This window comes from Oryza sativa, chromosome 3, assembly GCF_034140825.1.
Source record: "Oryza sativa Japonica Group chromosome 3, ASM3414082v1".
Taxonomy (NCBI): Eukaryota; Viridiplantae; Streptophyta; class Magnoliopsida; order Poales; family Poaceae; genus Oryza; species Oryza sativa.
In genome coordinates, this window is record NC_089037.1 from 27,992,318 (window position 1) to 28,014,718 (window position 22,401).

The following is a 22,401-nucleotide window of genomic DNA, read 5'->3' on the forward strand; positions in this document are numbered from 1 at the left end:
CCCCGTCGTTGGCGGCGAGGCGCCACCACCGGCCGCCTCCTCCTACCACTCTTTTCGCTTTGCCCCCGCCGCCTACACTGGCCCGCCGCCCGCCCGATCCGCCGCCCACCGCCGGGCTAGCGCCTCCCACGGCCATCCCTCTAAAGCCGGCGAACTCCCCCCCTCTTCCCCCTCCCCTTCCCCCCTCCCACCCCCACCCCACCCCACCCCGGGACCCTAATTCGTCAGCTCTCTACCGAAGTTTGGGTTCGCCGGCGCCGGAGAAGAAAAGGTGGTCGCCGGAGTTGGAGAAGAAGAGCACGAATCGTGAAGCACATCCAGTGATCCAAAAATTGCAAGATTTGAGATTGGATTTTCTGTCGACAGAGACTTAGCAATTCCGTAAAAAATTTCATTTTTCTTTTTTTTTCTCCTTTCCTTCTTCTCTCTCTCTCTTTTTTTTTAAAAAAATTCTTCTCCTTTCTCCGTGACCCGAGCACCCTGTGCGGCGGTGGCCTTGCAGTGACGGCGGCGCCTCCTCCTCGACTCCTCGTCACTTTGGCCTTGCGCACCGCCCCCGCCGATCCCCATCCATCCCGCGAGCGACCACGCCGCCGTCGTTCGTCCTGCCGCTTCCACCCTGGTGAGCGCATCCTCCGCCACCGCCGATCCCCCATCCATCCCTCGTCCTCCTGCTTCCGCCGCATCCGTCCCCTTTTTCTCGAATTTGCGTTAACCCTAGCTTCTGTTCTAGAAGTTTGCCCCATGTCCTATGATTAGATCCGCCACTGATTCATGTACGGTTGGCCTGTACATGTGAAGTTTGATCCAAGCTATGCGGTATACTGTAAGGACGGGAACATAGTCCATCCTCTTTTTTTTTTTTTTTTGGCATACTGTTGTTGCTTCAGCTACATTGTTTTTCATTTTGAGAGGGTTTTTGATGGAATCGCAGGAAGGAGGTTTAAAATGGCTCAACCTTCTGTTATCCTAGCAACTGCAAGTTATGATCACTCAATAAAATTTTGGGAAGCTAAGAGTGGTCGCTGTTACCGCACTCTTCAACATACGGAATCGGTCAGTATTGCCACATGATTCTCTTGATGTGCAGTTTATTCCATGGTTTGTTGTGGTATTAGCTACCTTTGTACTTCCCCTTTTATTTTATTTTTTTTAAACATTTCACTCATTAAGACCATGCAATGGGATGCCCATTCTTTGTCTACGTGAGGCTTGTTAACTTATTTCTCCTTGTATTGGAAGTCTGGAATTACTGAAACATAGTACAATGGTTCTTGAGATGAGATGGCATGATTGTTTTATTGTTTTTTCAGGGCCATGCTTCCTTCTCCTTATTTGTTTTTCTTGGATAAATGGACCTACTCATGCATCATTTTGCACTACTTAAGTAATGATGTTGTTATGCTCTCTCTATTTGTCTTCATGGTAATTGTATGGTGATGTTCCATATTTCCTTTTTTATGTTTAAAATTTAACCTGTTCTTTCCCATCGACGCGCTATGATACAACATCCAGGAAACTCCTAGACTAGATTTTAGACCAATGGTTGGTCTATTGGTTATTATCTTTTAGATTGTAGCAGCTATGTTACTAGCAATCTTGCGTATCTTATGTCTATTGATAACCCGATTCTTGCAGCATATTAACCGCCTTGAGATAACCCCAGACAAGCGTTTCTTAGCTGCTGCTGGCAATCCTCATATCCGTCTTTTTGACATTAACTCAAACAGTAACCATCCGGTACGTACATTTTTCTAAATGAACCAGTCTGGGCCAATATGCTCTTTTTACCTAGTTAATCACGATGTACAACACACTTATCAGGTAATTAGTTATGACTCACATACTAGTAATGTGATGGCTGTGGGATTCCATTGTGATGGCAACTGGATGTATTCAGGTTCTGAGGATGGTACTGTGAGAATCTGGGATTTGCGGTGAGGTTATCTGACTTATTATTGCCTATTGTTTCTTGAATTGCAGCTTTATTTTTTTTGGCCAGTGGACTCGTGGGAATTTTTTTTTCTCGCATACTCTGATTAGACTAGCCTGCAAACAATCTCTAGCTGCTCTCATGCAGGTCCACAATATAGTCCATCACCTTGATTTTCTCTTATTCTTGAATAATCGAAATGTCACCCATGTAAAAGGTTGCAAAATATCATTTATATATAAGTTTAAACCAGAACACCATTATATACTTGGCTTTTATGCTATAAGTACTAAAATTCTAGTCTGTGATGTGTGCTATGCCTTTTAATTGTTCTTCCTAATTACATGTATGTTTTCAGCACTGCCACTTGTCAACGAGAATATGAAAGTCGTGCTGCTGTGAACACTGTGGTTCTGCACCCAAATCAGGTTAGGATTTTCATTGTCTTAGATGATCGAAAAATCCATCATCCAATTTATGTTACACTTCACCATAAGATTGGCATTTAGCTGCTAATACAAAATTCATGCGCATCACTTTCTATTGTTTATATCAAATATGCTGGCACAGTTGTTACATCCATATTTATCGCTGTATATTAACATTCATGTGATATCCAAACTGAGCCATTACTGACTGCAGAGAAGGCCTGACATTGACTTTCTTTGTCAGCATTGGCAACAGTCAGAGAAATCACTACTGATTTTTTTCTTGCAATTTAAGTTTCTTGCTGTGTTAATATGTTAACTTTCTTGTTGGATGAAATGGATGGAATAATATAGAAGGGCCCTTTTTTTTGTCACATTCATTCTGCATCATTTTGGTCCGACATTCTCTTGACCTTTCAGAAAGAGCTAATATCTGGTGATCAGAACGGAAACATACGTGTGTGGGATTTGGCTGCTAACTCGTGCAGCTGTGAGCTGGTGAGTTGTAGTTCAGTTTTACGATATCACTCCATGGGAAATGAAGTGTTGATGTGTTGGTTCCATCTATCTAGGTGCCAGAGGTTGATACTGCTGTAAGATCCCTGACAGTCATGTGGGATGGGAGTATGGTGGTTGCTGCAAATAACCGTGGGACATGTTACGTCTGGCGCTTGCTTAAGGGTACTCAGGTCTGTCAGTCCTACTGAATTTCCTAAAATGAAAATAGGAGACAGCTTGTCCTGACTTTTCTGTTGTTGAACATAAGGTTGTGATTTCTTGATCTCCAAGCTGACGGAATTCCTTATGTAGACAATTACCTGCTTTGAACCCCTCCATAAATTGCAAGCACATGATGGTTACATTCTGAAGTGCCTGCTTTCCCCAGAGTTCTGTGACCCCAACAGGTATACATGTGCAAAATGACTACCTTTTCATGTTCATGTCGCTTCCAATGTACTGTTATTTATGAAGATTGCTGCCTAGGCATTCATTCCCAATATATAATCTGTGAACATAGAAGTATCAGTAATATCTCCACTTCTAAATATCCAAGAAATGCAAGACTGGCATTTTTTTTGGAAGTAGCAATACTAACTCCGAGTTACTTCATTTTGTTGGATTTCATTTGATGTGCTTTGGCTTGCTTTGTAGGTACCTTGCAACAGCCTCATCTGACCACACTGTGAAGATTTGGAATGTTGATGGCTTCAAATTGGAAAAAACTTTAGTAGGTGCGTTCCTGAGCAGTGCTTCACTTTTCCTATCGAAATGAAACCTGTGGAATTTCTAAGTGAGATCCTTACATAAAGAGCTAACCTCTCAGGTCACCAGCGTTGGGTTTGGGACTGCGTATTCTCAGTAGATGGTGCTTATTTGATAACTGGTACTCCTACAATCTAAACTAGCACTACGCTGTCCATGATTCCCCATCGCTGAATTTCATGAGTTACCAAACAAACCTGCCGTTGTCTTGCAGCTTCCTCTGACACTACGGCGAGATTGTGGACGATGTCAACCGGAGAGGCAATCAGGGTTTACACGTCGCATCACAAACCAGTTGTCTGCTGTGCTCTTCATGACGGAGCTGAATCAGCACCATCATAAGCAGCCCCGTGCCTCAGGCATTTTGTACATACTCCAGTTTGAAAACATGTGAAGCTCTGAAAAATTTCAGCACTCTTAGGACCTTGAGGCCAAAGCAGCTGGCTTCATGTTGCTGTAGCACCTGATTGACAAATAATGTGCATGCGCAAGGTGGACAATTGATATGATTTATTAAGCGTCTCGGTTTTTAACAAAGTGCTCTTCTATTCCTGATATGCAAGTTTTGGCAGTTTGGTATTATCACACATGAAAATAGTTCAGTTTCTTTTTTGGGGGCAGTTTGGTACGACCACATTTGAGAATAGCTAGCGGACGAGTGTTCGTAAAATGCGGTTCAAAATCGCATTGGAATTTTTCTTTTCAGCATTTCTTTTTCTCTGAACATCTGCCGCGTAATCGCGGAGCTGAACATCTGACGTACATCTGGGATGGACACGCAGTAGTCGTGTTGTTTTCGCAAGGAAATATGAGAGCGTCATCTCTACTTGGTTAGTTATGCCCGAATTTTGCAACGAAGTCGTACTGTAAAAGAAGAATTCCAGCGTCTTCAGACGAAGGCATGCTTGGTTGTAGATCGTAACAGTTTGTCACTGTCATGTGAATTCGGAGAAAAGAAAAGAAAATGGACGAAAAATAAAAAATAAAATTCAGAACGTCACTGACATGTGGGCCCCCACGGGCACGTCGACTTCGAGCGACAGAACTAGGACCGACCCAAGTTGTGGAAACCAAAATGCAAAAAGCAGCAGGTCAGCAACATTGGTAACACCAAGGGGCAGCAGCAGCTAAGCTACATGGGGAGGTTGACTGAAAAACGAGAAGAACAACATGACAATTCCTACAGGTGAGCCATTTTAGCACTCCAGTACAACCAAACACTAAATTAAAGCGCTCTTATCTCCATTGGTTATGTTACTTCCATACAACACGATGAATTAAAAATACTCCAAAAGAATAAAAAGAAAAGAAAAAGAAAGAGGAAGAGCTTACATCTAGCTCACTCGTTTTCTACTTGCATTTCCCCAAATTGTGGGTAGCGAACTAGGACAAATAATGAAGGATTAATACAAAGGGTTCGATTATTCATACGTAGATCAAAAAAAAAAAAAAAAGAGGGAGGAGGATTGAAGAAAAGAAGAGTTTCTCAGTACCGTAGCAGGACGTCAGTGGGCAAAGGGCATGTTAACTCTGGAAGAAATGGTCTTTTGCAAGCATCATCGTGTCTGAACTTTGAGAAACCATCAGTGGATCCAAGGAGCACTGACCTTGCAATCCCCATGCCATCAAAGATTGAGATGAGCACACCACAAGCAACATCGATACCAAGTCGACTGGTGCGCGCGAGTGCTTGTGAGATAAAGTGAGCACCAATCATCTGAGCAAGCATGATCTTTGAAGCGTCGCTTGCATATTTATGGATGCTGGTACAAATAAGATTTGCTTGGAATTACTAAAGCGAATGTCCGTAATCAATTGAAAGTTTGATACATCAAATGTGTTCCATCTTTTTGTGGACTGCCATGACCAAATTAAAACAAAAAGTCAGCAGCACAAAAAGTGGCAATGCATCTCATAGAAATGCTAAACAAAACAAATGGAAACAAGACGAAAATGGCATAACCAGGACAAATACAGTTTTTTTTTAACTTACATGGCTAAAAAAACAACTTAGGGACACAACCACTAACAAAGAAATGAAGTAAGAGGAATATATATTACCTAGTTGACCAAAACCATGTCATCTCCCGAAGCCTTGGCGGCAGCAGCTTCCAGTTGTCTCCATGCTGACAATCTTTGCTCCTCCATATCTTTTGCTCTTGCTTGCTTCTCTATGTACTGCTGCTGGCACTCCTCAAATAACTCACTGTCCATGTCCAAAAACATCTTGCGCACATTTGCAGTCAGACCATGAACAGCTTGATTCCAGTGGCTCGTTATGTTCCTCTCGAGTGCTTCAAATATGATTGGAAATATAACGCTACGGTTTTGGGCAATTAAGCTTACAATGTGATCATTGTTCCACAAGAACAAAGCCCGCTCAGCAACCTGCCAAGAAAACCAACGATCAAATGAAGAGGGTGTTCGAGAAAAGACACAGTCATGCATTACAAAAACAGGAAGGCCAGTAGTTAAAATACAGTGATTTTCAGAGCCAGCAAAAACAGGTTATGCAGATAGAACTTGTGATGCAAACAAAGACATAGTGTAATGATGTGAGTTAAGAAAAAATAAAAATATTAGCCAAACCATAATATGCAACAAACAGACAGCACAGTATAACAGACTTTCATGTGATACCAGGGTTTAACAGTTCATCCTATGATACCAGGGTTTACAGACGAGAGTGACTGACCAGTAACCAAACACAAAACAAATACCTTAATCCCAACAATGCTATTTAATCTAATTAATATATTTAGTTAACAAATGGCACCAGTAAACCAAGATATCATTAAATAAAAAAGCAGGTTGCTAATAAGCAATGACTGCAGTATCAAATAGGCAAAGTTACCAAGACCGCATCTAAACCATTGACTTGAATGAATGAAGGGCAATTATATTGGTGCATGTAATGTATAACAAGATGAGAATTGGGTTACACAACCTCAAAAGATGCACCATGATATCAGTAAGAGATCAACATAAAATTGGGATATTGCAATTAATTTTCTTTTAAAAAAATTCCATATCTGCAAACATCGAATGCAGGAATCCACTAACATGACCTATGAACAACACGACGAAACCAGAAAACAACAATATCTCAGCAACGAATAAACTCACTATCTCAGTGATTCAGTAACTCAAATGTTTAAGCATAAGCTTCTCTGTCTATTTAAATCTCCTCCAGCTAAAAGGAGTCTTATGGAAATGAATTCAGAGTACACCAAAACATAGAACCACATATTCACAACAATGATCAAAAGGGAAAGAGCAGCTATGTTCATAAACAAAGCCTTCGAAGGGAAGTTGGAGCCAAAGGAAGAAAAGGAGGCGAACAGAAGTGTTTTGGTAGTGAATGAGACATTTCAGACATGGTTGTAAACATCACAGAATGCAACAAAAGGCAATGAAAGTAGTTGGAGAAAGGGTGTCACTGCAACTGCTTCCATTTTGGCATCTAGCAAGGCTGCAAATGGGCCATCAACACACTTCACTTTACAGCGTCAAATATAGACTGGACTACAAGGTGCCCAGTAGGTTGCAACTGAGAGGTATAGAACTAAAATAATGAGGTGTGATTTCATTCAAATTTCAAAGTTGTGAAGTATAGCTTGACAGACTAATCTATATTAATTCAGCTACCTGATTGCCAGATCAAAGAAAACAACACTGGCATATTGCATTAGAAAATAAGTGGTATAAGAAAAGGCTCAAGTCCGATTTACCCCCCTCAACTATCACAGAAGTATGATTTAGCCCCCTCAACTCTAATGCCAGACAAATCACACCCCTTAAATGTTCAGTCCGGACACATAACCCCCTCATTCCCATTTATAGGCAGTTTTGGTCCAGAGTTATCTCACGTGGCACTCCAATAGATGACATGGCAAAAAAATAAAGAACTCCCTTCCCTCATCTCTCTCTCACTCAAATTCCCCATCCTCTAGAGGCCAAATCCCTAACACTAGAGGTGCAGGAGGCACTGGACGGCACGACTGCTTCTTTCCGGCGAGCATCCAGGCGAGCATGGCACTGTGCTTCCTTCCGGTGAGATGCTTCGCAGAGGATGCAAAAAAAAAAAAGAAGAAAGAGGTGTGGCCAACAGTTGGCTGCCATCTCCCCACGAACGTCGCATGCAGCCACTGCCTCTGGTTTGGATCTCTGTAATTAGCAGCTAATCTCTTGGACCATTTTGGGCCAATTACAGTAACATGGAAATTTGTCTCTACATGCAGTAGCTAACTCCATCGTGTGCTCCTCACGTGACTGGCTGGGCCCGTCTCCTCAGTCCTCATTAGGAGATTAATCTCTGTAATTAGCCCAAAACCGCCGGTAAAAGAGGAAGGAGGGTTCTGTATCCAGATCAAATAGTTGGGGGGGGGGGGGTATTTCTTACTTTCGTGATAGTTGAAGGGGGTAATTAGGACTTAACCCATAAGAAAATAATGGCCACACTCGCACAATCAACAAAACAAAAAAATACCGGTAAACTCCAATGAAGCAAGAATAAGACTACTATATAATATGCTCAAAGCAATAAGCTAATTCGAATGTCTAATCAACAGCAGAGGTAGCAATAGAAACAAAGAGTCCAACATTTACAAGGCCAATTAGCTAAAAGATATTTTATCTTATAGTAGTACTATTTAAAAGAGAGAGTTGAGGTGATGGTAGGTTCATTACCAATCCCCACTATAGATCATCTATGACTGCAAATATGAAGGCGTTTCTGTGACTGTGTTATGCATAAAATTTTTATTGAAAAATACCGTGTCTTTGCATATGAGTATGTGTAGGCAAGCTGGTCTCATATATCATATATGAGTTTTAATTTGAGGATAATTATTTATTTATTGCATTTTATATATTAGACTTATAATATATTTAGCTGTAATGTGTTGCAATGTACGCACATGGTACTAATATTCATTAAAAAAAGTTATAAAATAGTGGCCTCTTATGATGTAGAACACTAGAACATGGTTTGGAGTAAAAGAAAAAAATAATAATTTTAACATGTGTTCTTGCCAAGATGTAACTAGAGAGAGCACTTATGTCCCCATCTGTGGATAATCATGCATATTTAACTTTGACTCACGTAAATGGCACAAAGAGATGCCTAGCAATGGTAAAACAAAATGGCTAACCTTCCTAATCTTTGATTTCTTAAACCACAAAAGTTGAACAAACAATACAGCACAATTCCAATTGTAGGTAATAGTAAATTTTCTGAAAAACAAACATATCGATGGGCCCAAGCAAAAAGTAAAAAAAAAGAAAAAAAACTAGGCAGTAAAAGTGCATGTATAATCATAAAAATCTCAACAAGACCCCACATCTGTGCTTGAGATATAGTATGTCGGAAATATAATGATGATGAATAAGTTGCTAACACCAAAAGTAAAAGTAACATCAAAACCAAAGCAGGAAGAAAAAAATGAATAGCCTTCTGATGTATTCCTTTGAGACTCTTTGTAACAGATCTCGATTGTATATTGGCTTTTGTTTGTCACAACCAATATTTATCCACAAATTGTTACTTTGTTTTGAAATTAACTATTGCCCCATTTGCATTCCACTTAGCAGTAGAATGCATACCCTTCATTTTGTCCTAAACACACCACACTCTCAACAAAGAAAAGCTTGATTGTGTATATTTATGGATGAAGAACATGCATGTCACAAAAAAGGCAACTTTCCTATATCTAACCAGATGATACTCTCACATGAGTAGCTAGCAGCCTAGTAACAGAATCTAATTTTGAAGGAAGCACATGGCATGACCAACAAACTCTTTTTTCCTTTTCAACTATACTGTACACTCATAAGCCTGTAATCTATAGAGAACTATACAACGTGCCTATAATGAGAGATTTTTCACTCTCCACATAAGTTATGTTCTGGCGTGCTTATCCCAGATTCCAGTTATATGTGACACATTTCTTCAAAGAAGAATACTCCTTATATGAGCATATTCCTGGGAGCAGATATACTTAATGTTGTGCAAATGTAAAATTAACAAAAGGAAAACCATACCTGGAAATGGGAACTGTTAAGGCAGCGCCCAATCTGCTTAAATAGTGGCACCATGCACCGCTGGAACTCGGCAGGCTGAGTCGCCTCAAGTACTTCCTCAAGCTCCCCGAGAAACAGTACCTCCTTTTGGCAATTTATGACAGGCCAGTACTTGAGAAGTCCCCTGATTACGGTATCCGCAAGTTTGTAGTCCTTCTCGACGAACTGAACAATGCAATAGGAGAGCTGCTGGTGGTAGATTGCAACGGACTTGGGCTTGTGCAATGGGATGAGTGCACGGGAGAGGAACAGCTTGTGTTCCTCCTTCATTGGCAGCGCAAAGCCATTAATGATGCTTCCCAGAATCTCGAGGAGCTCGCCGATACCGTTGTGGCGCTCGGTCTCAAAGATGAACCGGTAGAACACATTATTGATAGCCTTTCGGATGAACGGGCGGTGGACCATGAATTTGCCATAGATGCGATGGAGCACCGTCTTGAGATATTCGCGCTCGCGTGGATCCTCGGAGTCAAAGAGGTCCAGGAGGCGGAGAACAAAGGCGTGGTCCACGTATCGCTTGGCGACCTTGGTGTCTGTGTCCGGCGAGACGACATACCGGAGCAGGAGCTCGTAGACAAGCTGGAGGTGAGGCCAGGCCGGGTCGAGGTAGGGCTCCTCCTCGTCGTCGGGGGCGGCGCCAGGATCGATCGCGGCGGCCGACTCGTGCAGCGCGGGGGGCAGCGGGCGGAAGACGTTGACGGAGATGGCGGCGACGAGGGCCTCCTGGACGTTCTCCGGGAGGCGGGCGGGCGCGTTGGCGTTGGCCGCGGGGGAGGGCGCCTGCACGTAGTCGACGAGCTCGAGCAGCGCCTGGCGCTTGGCCTCCTTCTCCCGCGGGTGCTTGAGGGAGTCGGTGAAGTCGAAGAGCGCGGCGACGAGGCGGAGCTTGCGGACGAGGAGCCCCGGGCGGTCCGCGGCCGCCACGTCGCGGAGGAGCGGGAGCGGCTCGAGGAGCGGCGGCTGCGGCGCCGCCGCGGGCTGCTGCTGCTGGTGGTGGTGGGACGACGCCTGGTTGCTCGCCGCCGCGCCGGCGGAGGGCGCCGAGGCCGCCGCGGCCGCGTGCGGCGAGGGGGGCGAGGAGGGCGCCGCGGCGCGGGAGGCGTGGTTGACGGTGACGGGGGGCTGCGCGCCGCCCGACGACGACGACGGCGCGGCCGCGGCGGGGCGGCCGTGCGCCGCGTCGCCCCCGTCGGCGGCGCGCTGGCCCTTGCGGCCGCCGCGCTTGATGATCTTGTTGAACATGGTCGGCGGCGAGATCGGCGGCGGCGGCGGATCGATCGATCGATCGATCGATCAAAGTGGGTTGGGCTCGGTGGGATTTGGGGATTTGGAGGAGGGGGAGATGGTGTGGGGCCCGCGTGGCAGGGAGAGGGGAGGAGGTGGCGGGGTCAGCCAGTCAGCGGCGGCGGAGGCGGCGAGCGGAGGAGGGGAGGAGGCGGCATGGTGAATAGCGGGCTGGTGATTTGGGGGGGGGGGGGGGGGGGGGGGGGGGGGGGGGAGGAGACGAGACGAGAAGGGAAGGGAGGGGGGGAGGTGGTGGCCTGGGGAAGAGGAAGGAAAGGGAGAGGAGCACGGGCGGATTTTCGGATTTATTTTCGGCATGTATTTTAGGCGGTATTTTCTTTTTTGTTTGCAAAGGAGTGTTTTTATGCCGTTTCTTTTGGGTGGTTATTTGATCATTTTTCTTTTAATTTCTGTTTAGAAACAGTAGTATCATATACTCCCTCACTACCGTAAAGGAAGTCGTTTAGGCCAGTGACACGGTCTTTAAAATATTACTTTGACTTCTTTCTATAAAAATATTTATTAAAAAGTTATATATGTATACTTTTATGAAAGTATTTTTCAAGACAAATCTATTCATATATTGTTTACATTTTCAAACTCAATCACTTGAGAGTTATTCATGATTTATATTTCCAAGATTTGACTTAAACATTGTCATAAACGACTTCGTTTACGAGTACGGAGAGAGTATGTGGCTGGGCCAGTGGAAAATTTATTATTTTGTTGTGCTGAATTGAGCAGCTTTTTGTGCTTTGATAGGAGATGTCTTCTATGATATTTTTTTTACAACAAAAAAAATGAGACTTTTTTTTATAACAAGGAGCAGTAATTTTTTTTATTATAATTTATTTGACAAATAAGTCAAGAAAATTTTTTTAAAAACATCCTCCAAGGGCTTCTTTGAAATGCAGGGTTGCAAACAAAAATACAATAATATGATAGAAATGCACATATCAGATGGAACGCAGGGTTGCAAAAACGCAATAATAGAAAATATACAAGAACGGGATAGAAATGCACATATCAAAAGGGATTGAAAAACCACAGGAAATTTGTCGGACTGATTGTTCGGACGGAGTATAACCGAATTATCATCTACCAGTGCTTAAATAATTGGAACTAAGCAATAACCATTCGTTAATATTGTCCCTCTCACATCCAGTGTGGGGTTAGTGGCTTGATCGTCTCAATCCTAAACGAAATGGAAATATGAGCTCCGACTGGATGGGAATTTTCATGTGTTTATTGCATTGCATTTGTAGGATATAAATTTTTCCTCTACTATTTCCATGACCAAAATTTCCAACCAAAGGATGATACAGTGACGCAGTTTACAGGATTTTGAATCGTATGTGTTTTTTCTTTACTTTATCTATCCAAAGGAGCTCTATATGCTCATCAAACTCATTATGTGCTAATTAGCTCATAGTTATTCTTTGGATCATCCTATCTCTATCATACTATTCATGTCCTATGCTTATTGCTCATGAAGCTTCTACCTTTATACTACTAATTTCTACTCTGGCTTGATCTCCTCTACTCCTTACAACTCACATGCCTAGCCACAATATGTATATATCAAGTTAATACAATTTAACATATTGGACGCTGCACACTTATCGCGATGAGGAAGGAGTAGGGAGGTAGATCAATGTTATCTACAAAATATATCTGTAGAAAGTATTTTTGTAAAATACTTATTGGGGATAATATCAATAAAAGAACCACTCATGCATGCACCATTGATTTTATGGCTATCGTCAGCAATGGTGGCCACACTCACTAGTCAATTGAGATTTGAGTGGGAGAGGAGGACATACTTTGCCCATCACTACTTATATTAAGTGCAAGTGTGTAACAAAGTTTAGATATTTTTATGTCTTCCTAATATCAAAGTGGAATTAAGAGAGTTAGTTATGGAAGGGACAAGACTGTAATATATAGTACTAGAATGATAAACCAATCAAATTAGAGTGCTCCCAATACAGTCGACATTGGTATATCTCGATTCTAAGAACGTAGATATTTTAGTGTTCAAATTTTATCCCATAATATAATTATTTATCCATTACCCTCTCATCTCAACCAATCACAACCACCCTCATATAATTTATTCACCTATTTTTCTCCTTTTTATTAATCGCAACATTTCCTATTTAATTCAACCTACTTAATACTTACGTCCAACTTTGAAAATACTTACATTTTACAGCAGAGAGAGTACACCACATAGACACAAACAACTCTGAGCATAGTCTCTCCTACTGTATGAAACAATTAAACAATTTATCGTTCTAACGGAATTTGGTGATTTAGTGCTAGTGTGCTACCAAAACTGTTTATATGCCCCGATGCAACATTTGATTATATTATTGATTGTTATGTGGTCAAAATTTCCTCCAAGCATATGCAAGTTGCATTGCTATTGCCCGATGAAAGTTTCATACAAAAGCCTGAATTATACTTTAGAGGACATCCATAACAACTAAGAAGAGATGATATACAACGAAGAAATTAAAGAATGTAAGGTTGTGTTTAGATCAAGGGGTAAAAAGTTTTGGCGCGTCACATCGGATATACAGACTCACATTTGAAGTATTAAATGTAGACTAATAACAAAACAAATTACAGACTCCGCATGTAAACTGCAAGACGAATTTATTAAGTCTAATTAATCCATCATTAGCAAATATTTATTGTAGCACCACCTTGTCAGATCATGGAACAATTATGCTTACAAGATTCGTCTTGTAATTTACACGTAATATGTATAATTATTTTTTTACCTATATTTAATCTTTTATACATGTATGCAAATATTCGATGTGACAGGGTGAAAAAATTTGCCAGTGGATCTAACCAAGCCCTAGCTCCTCTTGTGCATGTATTGGGGGTAGCTCCTCTTCATCTCAAAAGAAAAGGGAAAAAAAGCTTTATTGATTAAGTAAAATTGCCAAGGCGATGACAATGCTATCTAGCAAATTTTGCTTTGTTTGCGATGTCGTATTGTAGTAGCATAACAATGGATTGATTTGGGAGCATCAAATCCATGGCCAGCCTAGGATTTTAAACGGATTTCAACTTCCTAAATCCACCCTTAACCTGCCAAGTCCATGCATTTTCGTCCTTTGGTAGTATCTGCCATGTCAAAGCGTTGAGAACTTGCCTGATCATGAGCCACCATAGTACTGAGTATAGTTTATGAATATTTATACTAATATATAAATAAACAAAAATCACGGTACACATGTTACTTTAGGTGTGAAACAAAGATTTATTGCTTGCCGAGTCCAATTAGAGAGAAGAAAGGTGATAGAGGCGGGGAGCTTTTGGATAAGTGTCATGCAGAAACACTATAGATACGGAGATCGTGACAGGCATGTTGGCTCGGATTGGACCAACTGGAGGACGAGATATCTGACCTTTTTAAGAAATCTTTTCTCTAACGCCAGCATCATATATTTCATATAGAATTTATTAAAATATACTTCCTCCATTCCATTTTAGTGCAGTTGTGAGTTTCTGTGTTATTTAAAACTTTTCTACCATTAATATTTTTATTGTTATTAGATGATAAAACACAAATAGTATTTTATACGTCACTTATTTTTTTTAATCTTCTCATAAATTTTTCAAATAAATAATTTTTTCAAATAAGAAGTATGGTTAAAAGTTGAACACGAAAAGCCACAACTACACTTGAAATTGGACGTTGGGAGTAGATACGAAATGCTGCATATATTTCAAGCAAGGCAACGAGTAATGTCAGAATATTGAAGTTTTACTGATTCAGGGATCCAACTGATGATAATCTGTACCATCTTTTACAGAAGAAATGATAGGAAAAAAAAAGAACATGAAACGAGGATGCTGCTTCCACAATGCATGGATCGAACACATCAGCCACTGGTAACAAACAAATAAAACCACACATCAGCATGGTAATGGCTTTTCTGGCTACCGCTTTCTGGACGGAAGATAAAGCATACTAAGGTTTCTCACAAATGTGCTGGGCCGGCATAATTTAGCCACTGTTTCTGTAGTAATCCTTGCAGATTAGATTGATGATACCATGCAAGCCTTAATCACCATGTACAAACCACAGAAAGCATTCAGCAAATAGGGAATCAGGCAGACAACCACTCAGTGCAATGCGAGCCAATTCAGAATCCAAAACAGTCTGATAGATAAACTTTTTGCCAGAATCAAAACAGTGCTGGAGGTTCTAATACATAATAGATATAACTGTGCCAGAGCATTCACTAAACATTCAGCCATGCGAAACTGCAAGCGTTAAACCGCAAATACATAACTTGATTCTGCGAAAGGCTTCACTGGAAGCGATCATCAAAGCGTCCTCCTCTGCTAGGGCGGTCATACGGCCCAGATCTGTCCCTGTAGCTTCCTCCATCATAACGAGCAGGCCCTCCACCACCGTAACGGTCAACACCACCGCCACGTGGGCCATCCCTGTCATAGCCACCACTTATACCACCCCTTGGGCCATCCCTGTCATAGCTTCCACCACCCCTTGGGCCACTCCTATCATAGCCGCCATTGCCACGCACTCCATCCCTCTCGTAGCTTCTTTCTCGTTCCCGGCCATAACTACTAGGCTGATAGCGATCGGGACCTCCATATCTGTCTGGAACATAGCGGTCACCACCTGATGGGTATCGATCATTAGCATATCGGTCACGGCCTCCACCATACCTGTCTCTGACATCAACAGGTTCACGGTACCCACCATCATAACGATCATCCATGTAACGGTCTCCAAACCTATCTGATCCAGAAAAACGGTCTCCTCTGCCACCAGCGCTGAACTTAGAAGAAGAGTATCGCGCAGAACGACCACCACCAGGATTAGGGCAATCACGAGCCCAATGACCAGCACGGCCACACTCAAAGCAATTGCCTGGGGGTGGTCCATCACCTCTACCACCACGATACTCTCCTCGTCCACCACCACTTTCATACCTTGTGTCATCTGTATTCATCTTAGGCTCAGCCTTGTTCACTGATATAGTCCTGCCATCTAATTCTTGACAGTGCATTTCTTTAATAGCGCTATCAACTGCCTCTGGATCTGAAAATGTCACGAAGCCAAAACCACGATGGCGTTGGGTGTGTCTCTCCAGCATGATCTACAATAAGAAACGCTTATCAATATCGGAATGCACATAATGATGAGAAAAAATAAACCAAGTGAGGACTAAGCTCAAGTCAGCAGCGTAATATTAGCATAGCTCATATCCATACGATAAAACCCCAAAACATCCAACTTCAGCAAGGGACCAAGGGGCGAAAAAAAATTAATTTCAGCAAATAATTTGCTGAATTCAGTACCAAAAGGATGACATGACATTTCAATTCATATTTCAATTTTATCCAGAACTGAAGTATATCGTAACTCAATAAAAGGATTATCAGTTGTCACAGACAGCAACATAGAACAACATGTATTTTGACCATATGACCAGGTGAATATAGAACGCTATGAATAGCTAATGTCTACAAGCTAGATCAGCATTATAAAGACCATGCCTTCACTTTAGCTCAGAAAAGAAAATGCAACCACTAATAAACTCAAGAATTTAAGGCATTTATGTAATAAAGCTTGTCAGTGAAACAGATTACCCGAGCAATGAAAATCTTTCAGAGACAAATTTAGGATGGTTACAAGACAACAGAAATTCATTACCTTAGAACAGCGCTGAAATATTGTTATTCCAGATAACAATTATTCAACCGAACAAATAAAATTTCTGTAACACAGCTGCTTGTAGCTGTAACTACCATTGAGACTGAATATTCCCAAGACAGTAAACCTCATTATCACTGACAAGCAGCACAGCAATAAAAAAATCTGTCCATTCTCGGTCCTAGAAAAGTAACACATTGTAGCCAAGCTGTTGTTTTTTGCTGTTACCCCCTTTTTCAACAAAACTTTCAGTTAAACTTACTCATTGGACTTCTCTGAATAGCCCAAACATCACCTGTTGTCTGGATTCCTACTGTACATCCCATTTCAACTAAACCAATTGAAACAAACTAAAAGTCAAGATGCCAAAACCTCCTGGCCATCAAAATATCAAATCAACCAGCTGAGCAGATGAAACCATCTACTAACTTGAGCAAATTCCCACAACAAAGGATGATCATCATGGAAAGTGTCTGATGTGTTCACAGCAAAACAATAGTACTCCCAGGTTCATCATGGGAAGTGTCTGATGTGTTGCCAAGCTTGTCTGGCACATATGTTCACAAGGCAATCTTATGACACCACAAGCGGAGCAGACGAAGGCAGCACAAAGCAATATCTGATAAACACAGTGAATCAAAGGTGTGGCTTGGTTGAGCTGAGGGCTAACATCAGCTTCAGTGGTTATCCTTCAAAATGTCCACTAGAACTACACAATGTCCACTAGAACTACAGAGTGTCCAATGCACCAAAGAACAGATCTGGGATTTCAGCTCCACCTCATCTCGTCAAATATATTACTAAATATAACAAACAATTTATAGGCTACAATGATAGCCCTTAAAACAGATGGTGACTAAGATTGAATAATGCAGAAAACTGTTTTCGCAGTCAACAGCAGAAACATAACTTGAGTAAAACAGAAACAAATAAAACAAATTGATTTCATCATTAACAATTGCACAGAAACAAATAAAACAAATTGATTTCATCATTAACAATTGCACTATTAGTGTTGAACTTTTCATCCAATAGATGATGCAAAACAGAAGGTTCGTACTGTTTTCACAAAAGAGCAATAGAAAACCAAAGAAGTTGTGACAAAAGAACCAAAAAGACAATGTTACATGACATAACACACCTGTCAAAGGAAAAAATAACAATGCGAATGGAAATTACTAATAGCACGTAGACATGGTTCCCTATAAAAGAAATTGTGATAACTAAATAATGCACACAACACCCTTCTAATCTTTTCAACAAACGTATCAGGGTAATATGAACAGTGCACTGCAAAAGGTCAACTGATTTTCATGTCCATAAACTTGGTGAGAAGCCACTGAAGTAATCCCATCAGCAGACTCTGGTGTTGCATAGCAGAATACCAGTATCACCTGGTTCACAAAAGAGCCACAAAAGCTACCGAACCACTGCAGGTATTCAGTGTGAAGTAACACTGCAAAGTGCAAACCTTGTTTCTTCTATCATACCAGAAAGCTGAACGAAAAATGCCAGAGCACAACCAACGGTTGGATCAACTGAATGTTAACTGTTTATGGATGAAGTCCATGGGACACAGCACCCAGCCACGTACTTCAGGCATCTAATCGTACGAGCACCATCACATGTCTCCTCAGGAAAGCAACTTCCACCTCAAGCTAATTCTCAAAGTGCACTCGGGAAAAAAAAAGTTCTCTGTTCCTTTAACAATCAAAAGAACGATGCGCATTCCAAATCCGCTAATTTTCCAGCTCATCAAGCAACGAGTAGCTGAGAAAGATCACAATTAGATCTCGACTAAAAAGAGAGAAAACAAGAGCAATGAGTAATCCTGAGGTGGCCACGAACAAAATCAAAATCATTACAGAGTACTTCCTACAAAAACGAGTATAATTTCACTTCCTTCAAGACAATAAAATCAACTAAATTTACAGCCTTTTTCTATTATCATCAGGAGCTAACAAGTTTTATCCTGTTTGAAGAATAAAACGGAAATAATATTTGGAATAAAACGGAATTAATATATGGCTTATGATGAAGAAGTGAATTACTTCTGCTACCTTCAAAGGCAGCGAATTTTTGAACTTTTTGGTATTTACGGTGTGTAACACAGATTTTAGACCCAGAAAGGCGTACCAAAGTGAAGAGATGAATGAATGAATATAATCTCAAACATATTCATAAACAGCAGCACATCCACCTCCTTACCTCCACCACGCGGCAACCCACCATCCTTCCTTCAAACCGCATCCACAGACCCCCAAAAAAATCCACAAAATTCCTAGATCTAGTAGCGGCAGCATCCAAAAAAATTGAAAAAAAAAGAGCATACGTAACACGGAGCTGCGGCTCGAGCGATCGATGCGGTAGGGTACCTGGGCGTCGACGACCTTGCCGAAGCGGCGGAACGCGTCGGCCAGCTTGCGCTCGTCGGTGTGGAACGACAGGCCGCCCACGAAGATCCGGCCCTCCTCCTTCCCCGCCATTGCGCCCTCCTCCTCGCCTCCGCCTCGGTGGCTTCCGCTCTCGCGGATTCGGATGGCTAGGGTTTGGATCGGGGGAAGAGAAGAGGTGAGATAGAGGAGAAGAAGCCGCGGGGATGGAAAATGCTGAAGAAATCGTTTGTTAGTCGGTTCGCATCGCTCGCGTGCGGCGTGGCGGCTCGTGGGCCGGCCCTGTTGGTTGGTTGGTTCGGCCCTTGGGGTAGGTCGGTGGGTGTCAAGGCCCAGATTAGTTTCGTGAGAATTGGGCCGACCTAATGGGCCATAACTCTTCGGGATCACCTATACATTTGGGGAAAAAGGTACACCGAAGGTCCCTCAACTTGTCATCTAGTTATAAAATTGTCCCTCATCTGCAAAACTGGATACAACGCATCCCCCAATTTAAAAAATCAGTGCAATCTAGGTCCCTCGGCGGTTTTGACTCCAGTTTTGTTTGACGTGGCAGCTGACTCAGCGTGGGCCCCATACGTTAGGTTGCCATGTCATCATCATCTCTTTCCCCTCCTCTCCCTTCCTCCTCTCTCTTTATCAATTTTCTTCTCATACGGGCCGGAAGATGGGAAAGGGCGGCCGACGACGGGCGATGCGGTGGCGCGGTGACGAGAGAAGGGGCGACGCGGCGGAGGCGGGCCGAGAGCAGGTGTGCGACACGGGAGAAGGGGCGACGCGGCGGCAGCGGCCCGGGAGCAGGCGGGCGCCATTTGCAAATCCGTGGCCTCGTCGGAGTCGTTCTCCGGCAGCGGCTGCGCATGGTCCGCGCCCGTTCCGCCGTGTCCTTCCACTCCCTCACCATCCCGCGCACCCTCTCGCGCATCGCCTACGGCACCGTAGGGCACCTCACCGCCTGCTTGTCAACCATGGTGAACCTCGCCGGATTGACGCAGTGCTTGAGCGCGTCGGGGAGCTCGGCGCGGAGCGCGTCCACCTCCTTGCGCCTCGCTACCATGAAGGTGAAGAACACGGCCAAGTCCATGCTAGCGCAGAGCGACTTGAGTCCCTCGGCGATTCTAGCGGTGTCGGCGGAGCCGGTCGTCCCCGCCTTGCTCTTGGCAAGGGAATCGAACTAGGAGAGCCCGAGCAAGGAGCTGTCGATGGAGACCTCCCGGCAGCGGAGTGCCTTGAGCCTGCGGGAGGTACGCACGTCGAGGAAGTGGCACTTGGTGCGGAGAATCTCGGAGCGCGCGGCGAGGCGGCGCTCCAGCGAGCCAACGTGAGCTGCTGGTACAGGCGCGTGCAGGTCGCCAGCAGCTGTTGCTGCCGCTCCAGCTCCGCGAAGCCATTCCTCACCGCCACGCTCGTCGCCAACTCCACCCCCACCGCCGCCTCTGCCGCCGGAGCGGCCATCGCGCAGGTGAGAAGGAGCTCGCCACCGCCGCGTCGCCATGCCACCCCGCCGCTCGTCGCCGGCCGCCCTTTTCTGCCTCGCTACGCCAGCCGGGTGTAGGTGGCATGGGGAAGGGATGGCGCAGGCGGAGGACCGACGGGAGACCAGCGGCAGGCGGTCGTGGATGCGGCGCTGCCCTGGTGACCTCCTCCCCACCTGCCCCGGCTTGCCCGAGAGGAGAGAAGAGAGAGAGAAGGGAGAGGAAAGGGAAAGAGAGAGTGGCTGACCTGGATAGGCTGACACATGGGTCCCACGCTAACTCAGCTGCCATGTAGATCAAAACCAGGACCAAAACCGCCGAATGACCTCGGGTGCCGGTTTTATATAGTTAAGGGACCCCGCATATCTGGTTTTGCGGTTTGAGGATGTTTTTTATCTCGCTGACAAGTTGAGAGACCTTCGCTGCACTTTTTCCTACATTTGGGGTGTGGTTAATGGGCTGGTGATCGATGTGGGCAATCACCCCCCATCCCCCCTTAACACGCTCCTCTTCCCCTTCCTCCTCCCCTTTTCTCTTCCTACTACACCATAAATTTTTAAAAAAAAGTTAGAAAAATTTATATATATATATATATATATATATATATATATATATATATATATATATATATATATATATATATATATATATATATATATATAATATTTGAATTCAAATTCAAATTTGAATCGGGTATATAAACTTTGGGTCTATAGACTTTAGATGTATAGAAAATATTATATATAAAAAATATTTGAATTCAAATTCAAATTTGAATTGAATATATAAACTTTTGACTTATAAACTTTGGGTCTCTAAACTTTAGGTGTATAGAAATACTATATATAAAAAAATTTGAATTCAAATTCAAATTTGAATCGAGTATATAAACTTTTGACTTATAAACTTTGTGTCTATAAACTTTAGATGTATAGAAAATGCTATATATAAAAAATATTTGAATTCAAATTCAAATTTGAATTGGATATATAAACTTTAGGTCTCTAAACTTTAGGTGTATAAACTTTATATGTGTAAATTTGAGGTGTTCAAACTTTAGGTGCATAAATTTACTAAAATAGGAAAGTAATGCGGTGCCAAAAAAGGAAACCACGTGAAGGAGGAGGGGGTGATCGCTAGAGGCGATCGATCGCCCATTAGACTTTTCGATACATTTGTCGACAAATTCTCTTCTAAAAATTTAACAAATAAAATTATAGTACAAATCGTGATGTAATTTCACTAGCTTGTATGTAACTTTAAAAAATCTCTTTGTAACATGCTATTTCGGTGAAACGGAGGTCATGGGAATGAATCCTCACATGTGTGTGTTGTGACTTTTTTCTTCCACACTTGCACAAATCTTGAAACAAATCTATCAGTCCAAAATTATGTGAAAGTTATGCATAAGTTGCACTGTTATTACATGCAAGTTACTGTATAATTACACTACGATTATACTATAATTACATCTGTCAAATTTTGGGAAATGTGTTGCCAAATGTATATCAAAATTGAAAGCTTCTATAGATTGTAGATTGTGGAACAATACGGCTCTCTGGTCCATGGGTTCTTTCACGACTTATTTTTTATTATTTTATTTTTTATTAAAAATTACAAAAAATAAATTCCCAATTCAAAATTTTACAAAAATGTAATCCTCCCCATTCTCCCGTAGGGAGATTTGTTTATATGTTTCAAAAAATAGGGTACGAGTCAAATACTTTTGATTGAAGATCGATACTGTGAGGATTTATTATTATCATTTTCAATGCATTGTTGATTTTGCGTCTTTGCTACAATTTTTTATGGATAAAAATGGCTAAATCCCTCGTAA

General features: G+C 42.5%; 3 protein-coding genes across 7 annotated transcripts; 1 reads left to right on the plus strand and 2 right to left on the minus strand.

The window, feature by feature from the left end:
* Positions 1 to 425: 425 nt before the first annotated feature.
* LOC4333729 (protein LST8 homolog) lies at positions 426 to 4,210 on the plus strand. Of its 3 annotated transcripts, none has more exons than XM_015772906.3 (12): positions 474 to 622; positions 734 to 826; positions 935 to 1,056; positions 1,639 to 1,740; positions 1,825 to 1,937; positions 2,292 to 2,361; positions 2,782 to 2,859; positions 2,934 to 3,050; positions 3,172 to 3,266; positions 3,514 to 3,593; positions 3,686 to 3,745; positions 3,839 to 4,161. In XM_015772906.3, the coding sequence occupies exons 3-12, from the start codon at positions 949 to 951 to the stop codon at positions 3,964 to 3,966; spliced, it is 951 nt and encodes a 316-aa protein (XP_015628392.1). In that variant the 5' UTR covers positions 474 to 622; positions 734 to 826; positions 935 to 948; the 3' UTR covers positions 3,967 to 4,161. The 3 variants fall into 3 exon arrangements, with proteins under 3 accessions (NP_001405334.1, XP_015628392.1, XP_025879754.1); XM_026023969.2 differs by having other exon boundaries at positions 737 to 826; NM_001418405.1 differs by lacking the exon at positions 734 to 826 and having other exon boundaries at positions 426 to 622; positions 3,839 to 4,210.
* Positions 4,211 to 4,845: 635 nt separating this feature from the next.
* LOC4333730 (serine/threonine protein phosphatase 2A 57 kDa regulatory subunit B' beta isoform) lies at positions 4,846 to 11,170 on the minus strand. 2 transcript variants are annotated; one of them, XM_015777131.3, is made up of 3 exons: positions 9,667 to 11,170; positions 5,686 to 6,012; positions 4,846 to 5,387 (listed from the first exon to the last, which is right to left on the minus strand). In XM_015777131.3, exons 1-2 carry the CDS (start codon positions 10,945 to 10,947, stop codon positions 5,686 to 5,688), a joined length of 1,608 nt encoding a protein of 535 aa, XP_015632617.1. In that variant the 5' UTR covers positions 10,948 to 11,170; the 3' UTR covers positions 4,846 to 5,387. The 2 variants fall into 2 exon arrangements, with proteins under 2 accessions (XP_015632617.1, XP_015632616.1); XM_015777130.3 differs by having other exon boundaries at positions 4,846 to 5,481.
* A 3,988-nt stretch (positions 11,171 to 15,158) lies between these two features.
* On the minus strand, positions 15,159 to 19,291 carry LOC4333731 (glycine-rich RNA-binding protein RZ1C). Of its 2 annotated transcripts, XM_015777035.3 has the most exons (3): positions 19,072 to 19,291; positions 16,697 to 18,466; positions 15,159 to 16,139 (listed from the first exon to the last, which is right to left on the minus strand). In XM_015777035.3, exon 3 carries the CDS (start codon positions 16,134 to 16,136, stop codon positions 15,324 to 15,326), a length of 813 nt encoding a protein of 270 aa, XP_015632521.1. In that variant the 5' UTR covers positions 16,137 to 16,139; positions 16,697 to 18,466; positions 19,072 to 19,291; the 3' UTR covers positions 15,159 to 15,323. The 2 variants fall into 2 exon arrangements, with proteins under 2 accessions (XP_015632521.1, XP_015632520.1); XM_015777034.3 differs by lacking the exon at positions 16,697 to 18,466.
* Positions 19,292 to 22,401: the final 3,110 nt, after the last annotated feature.